At 38.3% G+C, this 20515-nt stretch overlaps 2 protein-coding genes across 2 annotated transcripts in view; one reads left to right on the plus strand and one right to left on the minus strand.

Moving 5' to 3' along the window:
* Positions 1-20515, minus strand: part of LOC115435843 (zinc finger protein 208-like) — a 99984-nt gene that overhangs the window by 60123 nt on the left and 19346 nt on the right. The window lies entirely within an intron of this gene.
* Positions 1309-15785, plus strand: LOC115435844 (zinc finger protein 431-like). Its single transcript, XM_030158456.1, has 5 exons — positions 1309-2358; positions 5576-5627; positions 5805-6077; positions 10028-10209; positions 14625-15785. The coding sequence occupies exons 1-5, from the start codon at positions 1376-1378 to the stop codon at positions 15550-15552; spliced, it is 2418 nt and encodes an 805-aa protein (XP_030014316.1). The 5' UTR covers positions 1309-1375; the 3' UTR covers positions 15553-15785.

Here is a 20515-nt window from a genome sequence, read left to right on the forward strand (position 1 = left end):
AATGTCAGCAAAGTAGAAGCTTTTTAAATGTTTTATTAAATAAGTGCCTATATTGGAAACATCATGATGAAACAGTTTTTTTCAGATGCAGTTTTTAAGTTTTTTATGGAATGTCCTTTGTGGTGGACAGTTTTCTTTTCTTTTTGTATAAAGTTGTTAAACTCTTGTCCACAAATGTGGACAGAAAGCCCATAGCTGGGTCTGAGGAGGATAAATATAAACTTCCAGTTTTCCCACCTGTCAAAGACAATCCAATCAGCATCCAGATCCTGGTCACAGCAGGTACCTACCTTTTCCAGAAGAACCTTTTTCTTGTTTGTGTGATTTTCTTTTTCTTGTGTGTGTTTTTTTTCTTGTGTGCCTTTCTGTCGTTGTGGTTCTGTAGTTCAGGGTGCAGCTGCAAGAAAAACCAAACTGTTATAACTCAACAATTTTTTATCCAATCAGCACCAAACTTAAGATAAGATAAGATAAGATAAGATAAGATAAGATAAGACTTTATTTCTCCCACCGTGGGGAAATTTCACAGTTAACAGCAACAATAAGCAATTGCAGAGAAAAAGACAGGTAGAAAAACTGTAAACGTGTGAAAATGAAAATCTGAAGAGAAAATAATAAGAAATTTGGTATTTATATAAATATTCATATAAATAAAAAATTAAATATTATTTCCACATTTACCTCATCATGGATTCACATGTATGATCAGAGTCACACCCTGAACATAATGACATGACAATATTGAATCTGACTCCTTGTTCCACCTGTTAGTACCAGTAAATGTTTTGTTGTTTTGATGTGTACACAAAAACATATTCATCTCAAATTTGGTCAGAAAAGTCTTAACAAGCTGAAGATCCAATTCATTAGAGTTGGTGACCTTATGTGACCTCGTATGATCATAGTGGTGCAACGAGTTCTGAGGTTTTGTCATGAAACAAGAAACTGTTTCTTAAACACATTAGTACATTATTGAATCTGCATCAGTTTTCACTTGTAGAATAAGAGTATTGAGTTTTCTCACATATTCAGGCCCTTAAAATTTCCTACAAAACTATAAAATACGACTACTACTACTACCAATAAGAATTATTATTTATGATAATAATAATAATAATATTAATAATAATAATAATGGTAAAACCATCACCATTAAATATTGGTTGTCTTAAAAATGTCCTGTTAATTACCTAACTAGCTAATTTAGTCTATCTGCTTAATCTGGTCCTGAAGAGATGTGTTTGTTCTGTTACATTCCATTGCATTTCAGTGTCCACGTCTTCTTTTTGTGTTTTGATGTAGAAAAAAGCCAAAGGTGGATTTTAAGAGAAACCTAAAAGTTGTGTCTGGCAAAGATCACCTGATTCCAGCCAACATGGATAGAAGACCCACCTGTGACCAGTGTGGGAAGACTTTCATCACTATGAGTAGCCTTAAGAAACACCTACGCAGCCACAGTGGAGAAAGACCATATGAGTGTGACCAGTGTGGGATGACTTTCACCCGAATAAGTAACCTTCATACACACCAACGGATCCACAGAGAAGAAAGACCATATGACTGTAACCAGTGTGGGAAGACTTTCACCCAAATAAGTAACCTTCATGTACACCAACGCATTCACAATGGAGAAAGACCATATGACTGTAAACAGTGTGGGAAGACTTTCACCCAGACGACTAAACTTAAGATACACCTACGTGTCCACAGTGGAGAAAGACCATATGACTGTTACAATTGTGGGAAAACTTTTACCCAGATGAGGGCCCTTAAGGCACACCTACGCATCCACAGTGGAGAAAGCCCATATGACTGTGAACAGTGTGGGAAAACTTTCACCCACATGCATCACTTGAAGTTACACCTACGCATCCACAGTGGGGAAAGACCGTATCACTGTGAACAGTGTGGGAAAACTTTCACCCAGATGGGTACCCTTAAGACACACCTACGCGTCCACAGTGGACAAAAACCATATCACTGTGAACAATGTGGGAAAAATTTCACCCAGATGAGTACCCTTAAGACACACCTACGCGTCCACAGTGGAGAAAGACCACATCACTGTGACAAGTGTGGGAAAACTTACACCCATATAAATGGACTTAAGGCACACCTACACATCCACAGGGGAGAAACACACCGAAACAGTTTGAGTGTTACCAATGTGAAGAAAGATTCTTGCCACACTCTGCTCTCTACTACCATCAACACAGATGTGAATCATCGTCTGGACCAAACAGTACCTCGGCATCGGATGACAACTAGAAATGCAGTGTCTGAACCAGCAGCACCGACTTCTTCTGACAAGAACATTAAACTTAAAAACCTCCAGATCTGGCTCCATAGAGTCCAGATGTAAGGCACACCTATGCACCCACAGAGGAGTAAAACCAGAACACTGTGACCGGTGTGGGAAGGTTTCTGAGCCTTGTCTGCATGATGTTCTCACTGTCACATTCACCACAAAAAGTTGATGTAGCCATGTGATAAGTGCACCAAGATCCTCTGGTCGTCCAACTTTTACAAGTGTCACCAACAGACTCATACTGGACAGAAACCTTACCAGTGCAGATTTTGTGACAGATCTTTTGTCACAGGTTCACAATGTACCAAAGAAGAATGTGGCAAAACTTTCCACAAAGGACACAAACTGAACATACTGCTACTTATTGACTTTGTGGACATTTAATCAGTCACTTGTTGTGATTCTGTTGCTGGTTGGGGTTCTCACCTGTTCATTGTTCACAAATGAAAGCAGCTACTCCTGTCACAATTTTCCACAATTGTTCTGTGAAGTTTAAGTTCAAGAAAGGCAACACCGCCACAGTTATAAAATGACAGAAAGCAAAGTATTGCAGACCGCCTTTCTTTTTTCCAAATGTTACTTTTTATTATGTGTATCCAACATACTGTGGTGACATTTTTATACTACTATTTCCAAAATTATATTTTTATTGCATATAAAGTTTGGGACTTGGAGATTTTCGGCATTTGATCCGTTACCACGAAATTAGTGTTTTGTTGTTTTTTTGATGGTTTTACTTGGAACTGGACAATGAAAATTACAGAAAGTACAGATATTTATACCTACTTGAAGGTACCTCTTACAAAATGTTTGTAAATTATAGATAAGTATCTGAACTTTGCATGTCTTTTTCTTTGATCCATATGCGACAACTCTCTTACTTGTACTAAATATTCTAATAATCCATCCTGAGCACATGGTTCCATAACATTGAAGCTTACCAAGCGTACACAAATATGAATTAACATCAACTTATGTATTGATGAAGAACAGGGTGGGTCAGAATTACTCACATTTATTCCCTTTTTAGAATTTATTAGGTGTATGGAACAAACATTGGGTGCACATCCAACAGAAATTTTGGTTCCAGTGAATTATGTAGAATTTTTTTTATCCAGTTTCCTTCAAAACGTCCTCACTAGAATACCTATGTGATTTCATGGCCTATAGGTACCTATAGGAAGTAGTGGTTTTCTTCTGCTGCCATGCAGAGTGGTGGCTTCCTCACACTCCTACCAAATGAGGTAGAGAATTGGGTGGAGGCTTCTGTGTCTGACTTTATCTGATCGACTGAGTGTTTGAGTTCCCTCCTGAGGAGATGAGCAGTGAGACTGAAGTTCCAGCAGAATGCACAAACTGTCATCTTTTGTTAGCAATGAGTAAAGAAGAACATTAAGGCACTCAATTTGACCTTTTTTCTTATATTAGCTGTGTTGTAGATAATAAAGTTGGAATTGGAAACATATGTGTTTTTCTTTTTTCTTCCAACAAAATACTCTGTACTTCTGAGACTATAGTTCAGTGGTTCCAACCTTTTTTTACTCCTGACCCCATTTTAACATCACAGATTTCTGTCGACCCCAGACATTCAAAACAGAGACTTTTTTTTTTGCCAAAATTGATTTGTTTTTGATCCTGTAATAGTTTTCTATCGTCTGTTTCAAATCCAGGTTAATGTTAGAGGACATTTAGTCTGAATAATGTATATTATTGTGGACAGAGGCAGTAAATCCAGGTGTAGATTACTGCACAAAGGGAGAATTGGATTTTCCTAGGTCAGGATATGTACAGTCATTCCAGCTGTGATTTACAAGGAAGACAATACTGAAGAAACAAGAACTGAAACTATGAATTATGAAAGAGCTGCAGCATCTGAAACCGACCACAATGAACATTTGACAGAAAAACAGAACCACAGTGCTGCAGTTTCACAACCACAGTTTGTCTGATATGGATTGGGATTGGCTCTGTCAACTCAACACAGAGTTTTATTAGTAAGTTTTATTTAATTTTTATCAATAATTAGAAATTCCATGTGACCCCATTTGAAATCCAGGGGGTCTACTTGGGGGACAGGGGGTCTACCTACCATCCTTTCCTCCTGACACCATACACAGAGCCCCAGGAACCCCAGCAGGCCTACAGTCATTTCTATACCAGGATCCAAATGACCTTTGACCTCCTGAAGGCACGCTTTCACTGTCTTCACCACTTAAGGGTCAGCCCTTTGAGGTCATGTGACATCACTGTTCATCATGTTTTAAATTTCAGTTCAGTATGTCCTTGTTAGGAAAACACAAGGCTTGGACCCAAATGCACCAGACAGAGACAAAACAAGTTTAGTTTGAGTATTTATTAACTCAGTATATAAAAGTTAAAAAAAATATCTTCACAATTGTAGAATCAAAAATTAACACAAATATCTTCCCAACTGAGGTATCAAAAGTCTAACAAAAAGATCTTCACATACGTGGTATCAAAAAATCAACAAAAAAGGTCTTCACAAAACATGGTTTCAAAAATTAACACAAAAATCTTCTCTGTTGAGGAATCAAAAAATATAACAAAAAGATCTTCACAAATGTGGATTCAATAAACTTACGAAGCGTAGATAAGCAGCACAGGCAAAGGTCTAAGAGATGGACTCTATGCACAGCCCCACTACTTCCTGAACTTCAGGTGGGTCCTTTATTTCCTGTCTTTCATTATTGGACAAACTGATTAATCCAGGTGTGCCTAATCAATCAGTTGTCCCAACAAGTAGCAGGCACACCTGGATTAATCAGTTTGTCCAATAATGAAAGACAGGAAATAAAGGACCCACCTGAAGTTCAGGAAGTAGTGGGGCTGTGCATAGAGCCCATTGACTTGGCAAAGCATGGAAGACGCACTGACAACAGACACGAGGAGAGGAGGAAATATAAAAGGTAGAAGGATAATGAGCCCCAGGTGAAGACAATCAAGGGAAACAGGGAGGACGCAGACAAGACAGACACAGTGCACACAAATGAACCAAACCACTCACCAAAATAAAGCAGGAAATGAATGAAACCAACCAACAAATTACTCGCACTGCTGAAGGCAGTGTGTCACAGTCCTGCATTAGCAGAAGAATTGTTTTTTTTTAAAATTCAGTTTAAATTATTTGGCCTCTCACATTCTCTCATCATTCACACAGGAGCCCTTGATGTTGAGAATCACTAGTCAGAGGTTTTCAAACAGGACTTTATTGATCTGCTGAACGTAGTTCCATGTGTGAATCCTCAGGTGTTTCTCAGTGGCCCTCTACCGACAGTTGGACGAGGAGCTGACAGATTCAGCAGGCTGATGGAGCTGAGCACATGGCTCAAAGATACATGTGCCGCTCAATCAATACTTTATTGACAATTTCAACATGTTTTGGGAACGCAGACACCGCTTTAAGGCAGATGGATTTTGTCTTCACAAGTCAGGAGATCAGCTGTTGAGCTCCAACATTTTTTATTCTGTGCCTCAGACACAAGCATTCTCCGCCGAGGACAAGAGACAAGACAACCCAAAGCAGCTGATCAAAGGGCACCATGGAGAAGAACTGTTAGTGCCTGAGATCAGCACTGACCATGGAAGACCACAGACCCAGGAAGACGCTCCAACGTCAGGACCCTCTCCCCAACAGAAGGAGTCTCCCCCAGCCCCAACAGGACACTCCCAACTTTCACTCCCCCAGACCCCACCCAGCCCCTCACTCTCTCCTCTGAGTCTGCCTCCGCAATATATCCTGCAGTTTTTTGTCACAAGCCATAAATCTATATGAATATAAAATTAAAAAACGAAAATTCTGTGATGCTAGATTCACTTGTTTTATTTATCAACATTCATTTTAGCTACACAAAATCTCTCACAAATTGATATTTATACATATTAACATGTTAGACAAGTCTTGATGAATTATTACCATGCAATGTGAATTTAGACCATGAAATCTTGGAAATTTGTGGGAAAAAGCTTCTACTAATTTCACATATTACACATGGTGAATTTAGCCACACACAAAATCACATACATCAATGTAACAGCATTGTTTGACATTTACAGTGTTTACAGTTGCAGGGTTTCTTTTCTTCTTTTAACAATGATGCGTTTGTCATGTAACAATACATGTTTTTCAATAGATCTCGGTCTGGTTTTTTACACAGTACACTGTAAACTTTTAGTTTTGTTCAATGGATGCTCTTTTTAGAGCAGGTATGTCCAAAGTCCGGCCCGAGGCCCAATCACGGCCCACGGTCAGATTTTATACGCCCCACAGCTTGGGTTTTATATTGTATTATTTATGGCCCACTTGGACTGTTGAACCGAGTACATGAATCATAAAAGGTTCAAAATGCAGTTTCTCCTTTCACCTCATGGTGGCAGCACCACTCTTACTCTATCTGGCTCTGTGACTTTGCCGTGAACCCTTTTCGCTAATTTCTAACCACGGTGCCTGTAAATAAAAAAATGAAAGTTGACAGTGAGGGCCGCCGCTTCCAGGAGAGATGGGAATTACAATTTTTTTTCACTGAAAATTGAGGCAATTATGTTTGCCTAATTTGTCAACAGACTGTTGCCTTGTTTAAGGAATTCAATGTAAAGAGACATGAGCAGACAAAACATGTTAATGCATACGACAAGCTAGCAGGGAGTGAGCGCTCTGAAAAAGTGAAGCAAATTCAAGCTGCTTTAAACTCACAACAGTGACTCTTCATGTGAACCTGGGAGTTCAATGAATTCACCACCAAGGCAGGCTACCAAGTTGCCAGGTTAGTTGCCTATAACTGCTGGTGTTACGTACTTGTACATGTGACACAAAATATTACTTTCTGAATGATTTTGTGAAAGACAAGAGTAAGAGTCATATGTTTTCATCTTCAACATTAACAGACTTTGCATTCTGAGTAATATATGAGTAATGATTACTCATATAAGTCATGTTTAAAATGAATGTGGGGTTAAGATTTTTATCAACTTGGATGTTTAAGATACTCTATACAGTTTGTTCTATGTTATCTGACTCCAGATGTGAAAGGAAGGCAGAATTGATTTTTTTTGTTTTTTTTTTATTTGTTCACACCTGAGTGGCGTAGATTTGGTTACACTGCCATTTAAAAAAAATTATATTGTGACAATGAAAATAAAATTGTTGTAGAACAGCGCATTTATATATAATTTTTACTGTTTAAAAAATGTCTGAAGGGACCACTGGCCCCTGGCAATGTCCAAATTATCAGATCTGGCCCTCTGTAAAAAAAAAGTTTGGACACCCCTGTTTTAGAGGATATTTCATGGTTCTATAACATGTCTAATCATCACCGTCACTGTCAGAAACATCATCCCATGTAGCTCTATCTTCTGTTTCCTTCTGAACATTCACACAGTGCTACACCTACACAAATCAGTGCAAGACAGTCTTGCTGACATACAGGAACACCTGTCTGTATCATATTTGCCTAGTTTCCAAGTGCAGTGGACGAACAGCAAAACACTTTGAGGAGCAGGATTTTTAGTCATCCAGGTCACTGTTAACTCCCCATCCTCAATGAGCCATCCACTACCAATGAGTGAGGGTGCACACATAACACCTTTCAGACAATGTCTCATTATTGCTGTTTGGTAGTTTGCCCTTTTGCAGTGTTGGTGTAGAGCATCACATGTTGGAGGCATGGATAAGGCAAACTACCAGGGAGCAATAATGACACATTATCAATAAGACTGGCTATGGCTATGGCTCAGATGGTAGAGCAGGTCGTCCAATAACCGAAGGGTCAGCGGTTCGAATCCTGCTCTGTCCTAGTCAGTCCATTGTGTTCTTGGGCAAGACACTTCACCCAGTGCCACTCACTCTGGTGTATGAATGTTTGGTGGTGGTTCACAATAATAATAATTCCTTGCCTGATGATCTACTCAATGAAGAGAAGATCTTGTAGCCAACACTGAAGGCAGCTCATTTCTGAAACACACATACACCCAGTTTCACAAAGCTGCAAGCAGCATTGTGTGTGTGAGAGAGAATGAGTTATGATCAGTAATAGCAGTAGTAGTAACAGATGTAATAGCAGTAGTAGTAGTAATAATAGTAGTAATAGCAGTAGCAGTAATAATAATAGTAATAGCAGTAGTAGTAATAGCAGTAGTAGAGAATAGAATAAACTTACACACTTATATACAGTATTTGTGTATGTGTGAGAGACAGATTTTTTTTAAAAAAACCTGCTGATAACGTCTGTGCCAGTGAAAGACGATCCTTTGTGCATTTGCCAGACACGGTGATGTATTTATCCACTTTTTTTTTTTTTTTTTTTTTTTTTAAACATATTATGCATAAGGCAGGCAGAACAGGACCAGGTGAAACAGTAGGTAGACCCATCCTGGACCGTCATTTCTTCCTGGGCGTTTCACTTGTTGATCCTGCGGTGCTGCTGCACACTCACCTCCCTGTGATTCATTGACATCTGAATTCTCTCTTTTATGTTTCTCCGCGGAATCCAATCGTTTTGTATCAATGAATCGTCTGTAGCATGTTGCATGAAACCCAGCATCTTCTGGAACATTGTCAAAGTCAGTAGTGATAGTGTTTATAAGTTTCAGTTATACTCCTGCTCTCACCACTCAAATAAAGCCATCGTTCGACCCAGTTTCTTAACGTTTCCCATCGTTTGGCTGAAAAATCCTGTATTTTTTCTTTTTTTTACGGATATGAGGTGCATATTCCATATTTTTGCTGGCTTTTTAAAACTTTTCGTTGTGTTTTCCTCCTCCGAACTACAGGAAGCTCGCTTCCTGGTCGCAGCTCTCTTGGATGTTTTGCGCTTTCTGATTGGACCAGCAGGTTACACGTGACTCAAACCGCACCACGCATGATAACAATAGCATTGCGCGAATAAAGTTAAGTAGGACCGACTTCAAACACTGATTTAAAAAAAAACTGCAGGATTGCAAATGGAGAACTTTTGACATTTACCTCAGGAACAATATATCTTTGTAACTGAGTAAAAAGATTGTAGTGCCCCATGTATCGGAACGGGATGAAACGTTACGGCGTTCACTTTACGGCCTAGCTGGGGAGTTGGCAGGGAGCAAAAAGAGGAGCTCCAGTTAATCCTGCATCTCCACTTGTTTTCAGTCGTTCCTATCTCCTCCTCCTGATCCAGAAGGAAATGTGTCTCCAGTCCAGTCAGTCGGACTCTCTGAGAACTCCTTCCTAAGTTAGCTGCGCATATAGATGCGTTCAAGTGAATAGGGTGTGGGGCGGAAAAGTCATACTCGCAGATGTCAATAGTCGTTCATGTGAAGGCAGCGTGGACAACCCAGACTCAGTGGGACACAGGTGACACATGGAGACAGCGTGGACAATTTGAATATAAGAACGGCTCACAACTGCGAAGCGGTTTTTATCGTCACTTAAAACAACTGAAAAGACTCGAGTCGTTCATGAACGTCACAACTCTAATGTTCTCTGATGACGTTTACAAGCTGCGACGGAGAGTCCGACAGAGCAGAGGGATGGAATGGAGTCAGAACCCACAGGTTGTGTGGAAATAAAGGTTCTCCGTGACCCTCTGTGGATAGAAGGAGGTCTGCGGAGGAGCCCGTATTGTTTTCAGGTGGATTTCCATGATGGAATGGAGCGAGTGTTGAGTTTGAGCAGTTGGAGACGGAGGAGTTGAACATGGAGCAGCATTAGTCCGGAGATAGCCCCAGGCAGCAGAGCCACAACCAGGAGGAGGAGAGTCCCACGGCAGAGTGAAGAAGTGTTCCACAGTCCGACTGGATAGAACAGCACAGGAGGAAACTGTGGAGGGAGGGAGGGGGAAACCGGCAACGGAGAAGAGAAACAGAGGCAGCAGGTTAGAACTATGGAGCACCCCCCCCCAGAAGAGGAGGTATGGGCTATTGTTTTTGGTTCGGTTTGTTTGTGAACACTTTAGCAGCAAAACTATTGGTGGAATTCATACCAGACTGGGTTTAGAGATTACCATAAATGATTTCTTTATTTATTTTTACATATTTTTATTTTCTCCCATGTTTATTATAAAAAACCAAGTGACCTGTCTGTGTGTGTGTGTGTTTGTGTGTGTGTGTGTATCGGCTTTTTAACTGATAAACTGGACAGAACCAGCCTGTGCAGTACTTCTGTATTTTGGGTCCAGGATCAGACAGAAGAAAACTGAATATTGATACGACCAATACTTTATTAGTTATTAGTTTTTAAAGGCCTCCCTTTAATGCTTTAATCCAGATCCAGTGGGGAGGGGGGACTGGATCTGGATCCGGATCCAGATCAACAGAAAACCCAGGAGAACCAGGTCTGGTTCTTACTGTGGCCCAGTTCCACTCTGCCGGTCCCCGGTCAGACCCAGTCCGTTAACGTTCGCCTCCTCCATGTTCAGTCCTGTGGAAAAGTCTCTGGTCCACGTCCATGTCAATACAAACCTAAATGAGTCCATTCTATTTCTTCCTAATCTGTGTTTCATCAGTAAACTTAGTCAAATCATGTGAACATCATCATACATTGTGTGACACCATGTAATTGCACCTGTATGAGTCCCATCGTCATAAAAGCTGAGCTTTATGCAGACCTGTTCAGTCCAGTACAGCTGACTTCCGGACTTTTATCTCCATCCTTCATTCATCAGACTCCCGTTTGTGCCCCTCAGTTGTTGTTTCTGTTCATAAATCCGTTTATTCCCTTCCACATGTGCATGTCAGTTCTATCCATACACATCCTAGACTGTAGACTGTGGTCAGTGACAGGAGAAGCGGCTCAAGTGAAGCGTCAGATTCAGAGGGACACATAATGGATGTGAGGCGGCGATAATGGATCGGATGCTGGATGACCATAATGGATGATTGACAGGAGGCTCAGTCAGGTTTGGCCAATTATTTTATTCGGACCGACTAAAATGATTGGTCAGACTTTCATCAGAAATATATGAGAATTAAACATTTTTGAGTTTCAATACCTGGCGGATTTCTTTTACATTTTAGTTTGACACACACTTATTAGGAGCATTTTAAGATGACAAAAGAAAAGTGTAAAAATGCCACATCATACGGTAGAGCTTTAACATCATTATGAATGCATTCTTTTCGGTTACTTTTGATTTCAATACAAAACAAAATGAGGGCCATTATTTTTTTTCCTATTTTCTGTGTTACACCAGTAAACTTAGCTCAGCTCCACATTTGATCAACTCTACTGCTTCTAGAACCTGTGGATTCCCACAGGTCAGTGCACTAGTTTACTTATAATGGGCAAAATTTCAAATGCCTATAAAACATCAGTTTTGTTTCAATTTACTTGAAACTTGGTGCATGTATAGAGGCGACTGATATGACATCAGCACACACATATGTAACAGATGAAATCTGCATTGTGTAGTAAACAGCACAGGTGAACTCCAAGCTGAATGTGTTTTTATTCTGACAATAGACAAAGAAGTGAAATCATTCAACTGTCCAGCAAACCTGGCAATGCTGGTGCTAAAAACTATAGAAACACACGTGTTAGCATACACATAAGCATGTTTCACAAGCTAGTAGCAGTCTGTTTACTGGACAGATACAATAAACACAAAATTCTGGGCTGACACAAAGATCTATTAGAGTCCAGGTACATATGCATGGAAATAAGAATAAACATGCAAATAAAATAATCAACTACCAGAATATTACTCAGCATCAAAAACTCATGACCTACCACATGTACTGGCAAGACAGACTGGGAAGAGCAGAACACGTCATTCCCACAACTATACTACTGTCTTAAAGGGACAGAACACTATTTTATCACACAACTCAATGGCAAGTGGAAGCACCAATCCTGTTACACATAAACATGATGACATCAGCTGGATCGATGCCAAAATAAGCTACAGTATGTGTGAGGGGCGGGGTTCACTGTGTCTGGAACCACTTTTTTTCCCTCCAACTTTATTAATCAAATTCTGGCTTTACATTCAAAAGACTTCCACAGAGAAAGACTATTTTCCAGACTGAGCCTGTACAGCATATTTAGTATATATATCAAAAAATAAAATAAGTAACTAAAATAAAAGTCAGAGGTCTAATCATAAATCAGTCCATTCAGATTGTTATAAACAGTCAAGGCTTGTTTGGTTTGGACACATTTCAGTGTTTTTAAAGTTGGTTATCTCATTCATATAAACTAAGAACAGTGGGTGGCTCTTCATGAATCTGCATCTGTGGAGAAACTGTTTGACAATAGTAATGTAGGTGTTATAGATCATTTCCTGTTTTTTGTTTTGTTTTATAACTCTATACTTCATGTCTTTGTATTCCAGCTTGGGCGATTGAGTGTCCTTTTCAGATATCCAGTGTTGAAATGCTTCCCAAAACACTCTGGTATAAGTGCAGTTTAACAACAAGTTATTCTAAAGTCTCAGTGTCAGAGTTACAGAAAACACAGTTGTTTTTAATCAATGTTGAATCTTTGTCTCAGAAACTCATTACAAGGATAGATATTATTTAAAGCTGCGTATGACTTTTGTCACCAATTTTTCATCAGATCTGTCAAACCTCAGTCGTAGCCTAAGTATCACGAATCCATAAGTCTTTCTGTGATTACTCTCCTGAATCTCTTCCCTCACGGTGAAAAATTTCGAAGTGTACTCCAACACAAACAAACCATAGGTTTCCAAACAGAGCTGGGAGGTAACTGGGGCATTTTCAGAATTGTGTTGTGACGTGCATTGTGGGAAGTGGAAGTTCAGCTGCATTATGGCCGCAGCGGCCTGGCAGGAAAGGCACGGCTGGAGCTGCACTTCCCACAATGCACGGAAGTGATTGAGGTGCATTAGCACGGGAAGACTTATGGATTAGTGATAAGGAGGTTATCACTCAGGTTTTATAAATCTGAAGAAAAATTAGTGATGGAAGTCATTCACCGCTTTAACCTCCTAAGACCCAGGAAATGTCAGCAAAGTAGAAGCTTTTTAAATGTTTTAATAAATAAGTGCCTATATTGGAAACATCATGATGAAACAGTTTTTTTCAGATGCAGTTTTTAAAATTTTTATGGAATGTCCTTTGTGGTGGACAGTTTTCTTTTCTTTTTGTATAAAGTTGTTAAACTCTTGTCCACAAATGTGGACAGAAAGCCCATAGCTGGGTCTGAGGAGGATAAATATAAACTTCCTGTTTTCCCACCTGTCAAAGATAATCCAATCAGCATCCAGATCCTGGTCACAGCAGGTACCTACCTTTTCCAGAAGAACCTTTTTCTTGTTTGTGTGATATTCTTTTTCTTGTGTGTGTTTTTTTTTCTTGTGTGCCTTTCTGTCGTTGTGGTTCTGTAGTTCAGGGTGCAGCTGCAAGAAAAACCAAACTGTTATAACTCAACAATTTTTTTTATCCAATCAGCACCAAACTTAAGATAAGATAAGATAAGATAAGATAAGATAAGATAAGATAAGATAAGACTTTATTTCTCCCACCGTGGGGAAATTTCACAGTTAACAGCAACAACAAGCAATTGCAGAGAAAAAGACAGGTAGAAAAACTGTAAACGTGTGAAAATGAAAATCTAAAGAGAAAACAATAAGAAATTTGGTATTTATATAAATATTCATATAAATAAAGAATTTGAATTAAAGTTTAATATTATTTACATCATCATGGCTTCACATGTATGATCAGAGTCACACCCTGAACATAATGACATGACAATATTGAATCTGACTCCTTGTTCCACCTCTTAGTACCAGTAAATGTTTTGGTGTTTTGATGTGTACACAAGAACATATTCATCTCAGATTTGGTCAGAAAAGTCTTAACAAGCTGAAGATCCAATCCATTAGAGTTGGTGACCTTATGTGACCTCGTATGATCATAGTGGTGCAACGAGTTCTGAGGTTTTGTCATGAAACAAGAAACTGTTTCATAAACACATTAGTACATTATTGAATCTGCATCAGTTTTCACTTGTAGAATAAGAGTATTGAGTTTTCTCACATATTCAGGCCCTTAAAATTTCCTACAAAAGTATAAAATACTACTGCTACTACTACCAATAAGAATAAGAATTATGATGATGATGATTATTAATTATTATTATTATTATTATTATTATTAATAATGATAATAATGATAATAATAATAATAACAATAATAAAACCATCACCATCAAATACTGGTTGTCTTGAAAATGTCCTGTTAATTACCTAACTAGCTAATTTTGTCTATCTGCTTAATCTGGTCCTGAAGAGATGTGTTTGTTCTGTTACATTCCATTGCATTTCAGCGTCCACTTCTTCTTTTTCTTTGTGTTTTAATGTAGAAAGAAGCCAAAGGTGGATTTTAAGAGAAACCTAAAAGTTGTGTCTGGCAAAGATCACCTGATTCCAGCCAACATGGATAGAAGACCCACCTGTGACCAGTGCGGGAAGACTTTCACCGCTATGAGTAGCCTTAAGAGACACCTACGCATCCACAGTGGAGAAAGACCATATGACTGTGACCAGTGTGGGAAGACTTTCACCCAAATGAATGACCTTAAGATACACTTACGCATCCACAGAGGAGAAAGACCATATTATTGTGACCAGTGTGGGAAGACTTTCACCCGAATAAGTAACCTTCATGCACACCAACGGATCCACAGAGGAGAAAGACCATATGACTGTGAACAGTGTGGGAAGACTTTCACCCAAATAAGTAACCTTCATGCACACCAACGTATCCACAATGGAGAAAGACCATATGACTGTGACCAGTGTGGGAAGACTTTCGTCCAAATGAGTAACCTTAAGAGACACCTACGCATCCACAGAGGAGAAAGACCATATGACTGTGACCAGTGTGGGAAGACTTTCACCAGAATGAATGACCTTAAGACACACTTACGCATCCACAGAGGAGAAAGACCATATTATTGTGACCAGTGTGGGAAGACATTCACCCAAATAAGTCACCTTCAGGCACACCAACGCATCCACAATGGAGAAAGACCATATTACTGTGACCAGTGTGGGAAGACTTTCACCCAGATTGATCACCTTAAGACACACCTACACATCCACAGAGGAGAAAGACCATATTGTTGTGGCCAGTGTGGGAAGACTTTCACCAGAATGAATCGCCTTAAGAGACATCTATGCATCCACAGAGGAGAAAGACCATATGACCGTGACCAGTGTGGGAAGACATTTACCCAGCTGTCTGCCCTTCAGACACACCAACGCGTCCATAGTGGAGAAAGACAATAAAACTGTTACCAGTGTGGGAAGTCTTTCAGAGTCTTGTCTGCACTATTTTCTCACCTTCATGTTCACCACAAGAAGTTGATGTACCCATGTGATATGCACATTGATACTCTGGTCATCCAACTTTGTGTCACCAACGGACCCATACTGGAGAGAAACCTTACCAGTGCAGATTTTATGACAGATCTTTTATCACAGGTTCACAATGTACCAAACATGAATGTGTCAAAAATTTCCAAGAAGGACAAAAACTGAGGAATTGTAAAAAAAAAAGTAAGGCTCTAGAAACTAGTAGAAACAGTCAGTGTCATAACACCAAAACAGTTTGAGTGTTAAAGGTGTGAAAAAAGATTCTGGTCATCCTCTGCTTCTCCTATCATCAGCACAGATGTGAATCATCAACTTCTGGACCAAAAAGTACCTCAGCATCAGATGACAAGAAGCACAGTGTCTGAACCAGCAGCACTGACTTCTTTTGACTTCTTTTGACTTTGTGGACGTTTAATCACACACTTGTTGTGATTCTGTTGCTGGTTGGGGTTCACATCTGTTCATTGTTCACTAATGAAACCAGCTACTCCTGTAACAATTTTCCACAGTTGTTGTACATTTTAACTTAATCTCCCAAAATGTTCTACACTTTCTTTTTTTTTTTTTTAACCACCAACTGTGCATGTGTGACTTAATTGTTTCAAAACCTGAAGTGGAAAATGATTTTAATTTTAATGCAGATAATGAAATTAAAATTGTGAGTAAATTGTATGAATATCTGCAGTAATACACAAGGAGATGCATCGTGAAAATAAAAATGGCATAATTTTTTTCAAACAAACTGTAATTTTACTTAATGATAAAAAGTAGATCTATTCTTCTAAGAATTACACAGTTTATAGTGTACCTGGTTACCTCTGACAATAGCTGTGCAGTAAGATCAAAAATGTTTTCGCAATATGCAGTTTCATGTCCTTAGGAAACATAATTGTCAGAATTAATGTCAATTTTTTTCCAATTTAAAGATAGGCTTTTGGTTCTAAAAGACTTAAGAAGAAAAAAACACAGTAAAAGTCATATAAGTTATAATAAGGATGGATGCATCATTATCAGAAAACAATGTCTGAAGATCCTCTCAACCCATTATTTGGTAACATTTTGGATGTTTATAAAGTGTCAGTGGTTGATTTTCATCCGTTTTGTTTACATTTACAATTGAATTTATACTCACTCAAAGATGACGTTAATTAATGCTTGAAAATAGTCAAATTATGCTCCTTTTGTCTATGAAATTAAGCTTTTTTTTTGTCTCCGTGGCACATAAGAGGTAATACATAAAGGTTAGAAAAAATAATAAAAAAAAAAAGCATATCAGTATCGTCACAATGGTTATTTGTCAGCCCATACTTTTGCAGTTGCTGTGGTCTTGGATTTTATGATTTACTGCTAATTTTGTTCATTTTTATGCATCAAGAAAATTAGTGTTAATTTTGTTAACCAAATTACATATGATTTAGATTAATAAATTGAGTTCAGTCAGGTCTTATATAAAAGATGAAAACACTTAAACAACTGTGAACAAAATAAACCCTAAGGCCTAAAGAGAAAGTGTAAGTCATGATAAATAAATGTAAAAATATATAAAATATAAAAATATATCATGATAACGATTTTTTTTTCGTCGTCCAGATGTATTGTACTTAGTTGAATTTATAATTAATGTTTTGGATTTTTCTCTGTATTAACCTACTTATTTAACAGTATAAATTACTCAAAAATAGATTATAATTGACTGTACATATACGAGGAAAATACGTAATAGTTAGGAGACTGTAAAATGAAGTGTTACCCACATGTTGGAGTTAAAAACTGTGGGAGTAAATGACTGAATTGTCGACTGTTTTTCTGAACCCTGGGATAAATAAAGTCGTCATCTGGGTTGGATAGTGGACTCCGACATCCAGCTCCAGTTCTGGTTCTGTTTGTCTTTGGTTCACACACACCCTTTAACTCCTGATGTATCAGTGGTGAGCAAGGTTATAATAGTTTTGGGTTTTTAATTATAGTTTAGTTTTAATTAGTTTTGACTTTTTTTTCTCTTATTCAGTTAGTTTTAATTAGTTTTTAGAGCAGGTTTGTTAGTTTTTATTAGTTATCATTTTTTTTCTGAATGCTTAGTTTTAGTTTAGTTTAGTTTAGTTTTAGTATTAGTTTTAGTTATTTCATATATTTTATCTTCCTCATCATCCTGTTCAAAGAAATTAGTGAGGCATGGATATGTGTTACCCTGGACACTTTATTTGGGGGTCGGGTTAGGGCGGCTCATGGACTGAGCAGAGACACAATGTACCGTACAATGTATAAATTCCCTATAGCAGGTTGAGGTGGGGTGCAATCCATACACGTCACTTACGTGAAACAATACGAAGATGTGCAAAGCAGGAGAGGAGATGCACAAAGCAGCCAGCAGTTAAACCAGATAGAAACATATATAACCAGCTAACCAGCAGTTAAAGCAGATAGAAACATATATAAACCAGCTAACCAGCAGTTAAAGCAGATAGAAACATATATAAACCAGCTAACCAGCAGTTAAAGCAGATAGAAACATATATAAACCAGCTAACCAGCAGTTAAAGCAGATAGAAACATATATAAACCAGCTAACCAGCAGTTAAAGCAGACAGGAACATATTATAAACCAGCTAACCAGCAGTTAAAGCAGATAGGAACATATTATAAACCAGCTAACCAGCAGTTAAAGTAGACAGGAACATATTATAAACCAGCTAACCAGCAGTTAAAGCAGATAGGAACCTATTATAAACCAGCTAACCAGCAGTTAAAGCAGACAGAAACATATACAAACCACTTATAAACATATATAACCCAGTTCCTCATCAGTAAACCACACCTTAGCAGATCTCTCATCTCTTAATCATCTCCAGTTCCATTATTAGCCAACTTTGCTTCAGTTCAGTTCAGCTAGCTGTAGCTAGTAACATCAAACGTTTTTTAACATTCTAACAGGTTCCATACCTCTGTAATTGGATTAGTTTTCATCCTCCTCTTTTCTCCTCTTCTAAACTGTGCAGTTCAGGGCTTGGAAGGCCTTTTCATGGTGATAAACTCTCCAGTTTTAACCTGGATGCTAGTTCAACACTGACTGTCCTTTAGCTCTGCTCTGTCTCTGTCACTCACGCGCACACACACGGTACGCCAAAAAAAAAACAAAAAAAAACCCGACCCATGCATCACTCCAGTAAACCCCAGACAGGACTGTGCTGCTTTGTCCCAGCTTTAGTCTGTATGTTCCAGGTAGAGTGTGGACCAGAAGACCACTGGAAACCACCAGTGACCAGACATGACAGACTGTGAAGTGTCGTATGGTGTCACCAGCTCAAACTGCTGAAGTGAAATAAATTAATTTCATATCAATCCGACATTGACAAAGACGAAAACGAAGGGAATTGTATCCATAATTTTTATACGTTTTAGTTAGTTTTGTAAGCTCACGATACAGTTTCAGTTAGTTATCGTTTTTTTCTTTTAATTAGAGTTTTTATTAATTTCAGTTAACGAAAATGTTTTTTCAATTTTAGTTTTCGTCATTTCGTTCGTTTTCGTTAACGATAATAACCTTGGTGGTGAGCGTTCTGAATGTATGATATATTTTAAATATTCATAAAAATGTAACAGTTCACTCCATAACAAAAATTTCTTAACATGCTCTGGTAAATGTTCATTCTGTCTTCGAAGTATAAATGTGAAAATAATTCATTTAACAGACAGGAGCAAGTTCCCCTGCTTGACTAGTTTCAGCTACTTCCTGTGGCCTTCGTCAGAAGCGTCACATGATGTTTCCGTGACGTGTCTTATAGGCTGCTCAGGAGGGTTTGTCAGACAGCAGGGAAGCCGGCGCCCCCGCTTTCTGACACCTTCTCCAGGACCACATCCCAGGTGTGAGATAAGGTGGATGCACTGTCATACTCACAAATATGTATTTTTTTTTTCCCCAACTGAAACTTAAAAACTTGAAATTACCATAAAATGTCTGTAAAACAGTTCATTAAAAAAAAAAAAAAAATTCATAAATAGCACTGCCAAACCTCTAACCCGTATTTGTGATTTATCATTCCAATCTGGTTGTTTCCCAAATAAAATGAAAATAGTAAAGGTCATTCCAGTACACAAAAATGAGAGTAAACACAGCTACACAAATTACAAACCAATATCTCTACTGCAACAATTTTCCAAAATCTTAGAAAAACTATTTAATTCTCGACTAGAAAAGTTTCTTGACAAACATTTTATAATAAATCCGGGTCAATACGGTTTTAGAACAAAAACTACCACCGCAATGGCAATAACTGATGCAATAGAAGAAATCACTAATGCACTGGATAAAAAAAAAAACATACAATTGGAAGTTTTATTGATCTCAAAAAAGCATTTGACACAATCATTCAATCCTACTCAATGAACTTCAATTATATGGTATCGGGGGGTTGCTGGGGAGTGGCTTAGAAGCTGCCTAACAGAAAGGGTGCAGTGTGTAAAAATGGGACAATACTCATCAGGATATGTTGTCATTTCTCGTGGTGTCCCCCAAGGGTCTGTTCTGGGACCCATACTATTCAATGTTTATATTAATGACATTTAATGTATCTGAATTGCTTAAACTCATAGTCTTTGCAGACGATACTAACATATTCTTCAGTGGTGATAATCATAATGAACTTGTAACCACAGTAAATGAGGAATTAAGTAAACTGAAAAACTGGATGGATAATAATAAATTGTTAAATTTAAATAAGACTAAGACTAAGGCAATGATGTTTGGAAACTCTAAAACCAGCTCAGAACTACAGATAATGATTGACGGAATTCAAATTGAAAATATGAATGAAAACAAATTTTTAGGAGTTAAAATAGACAGTAAATTATCATGGAAAGCCCACGTCAGACACATAAA

Source organism: Sphaeramia orbicularis, chromosome 16, assembly GCF_902148855.1.
Source record: "Sphaeramia orbicularis chromosome 16, fSphaOr1.1, whole genome shotgun sequence".
NCBI lineage: Eukaryota > Metazoa > Chordata > Actinopteri > Kurtiformes > Apogonidae > Sphaeramia > Sphaeramia orbicularis.

Excerpts from the sequence above, each read along its gene's own strand:
- LOC115435844 (XM_030158456.1), top strand. The coding sequence starts at position 1,376 with ATGGATAGAAGACCCACCTGTGACCAGTGTGGGAAGACTTTCATCACT. Across the intron at positions 2,359-5,575 it reads TGGCTCCATAGAGTCCAGAT|GTGTTTCTCAGTGGCCCTCT; the intron begins GTAAGGCACACC and ends GTGAATCCTCAG. Across the intron at positions 5,628-5,804 it reads ACGAGGAGCTGACAGATTCA|ACACAAGCATTCTCCGCCGA; the intron begins GCAGGCTGATGG and ends TCTGTGCCTCAG.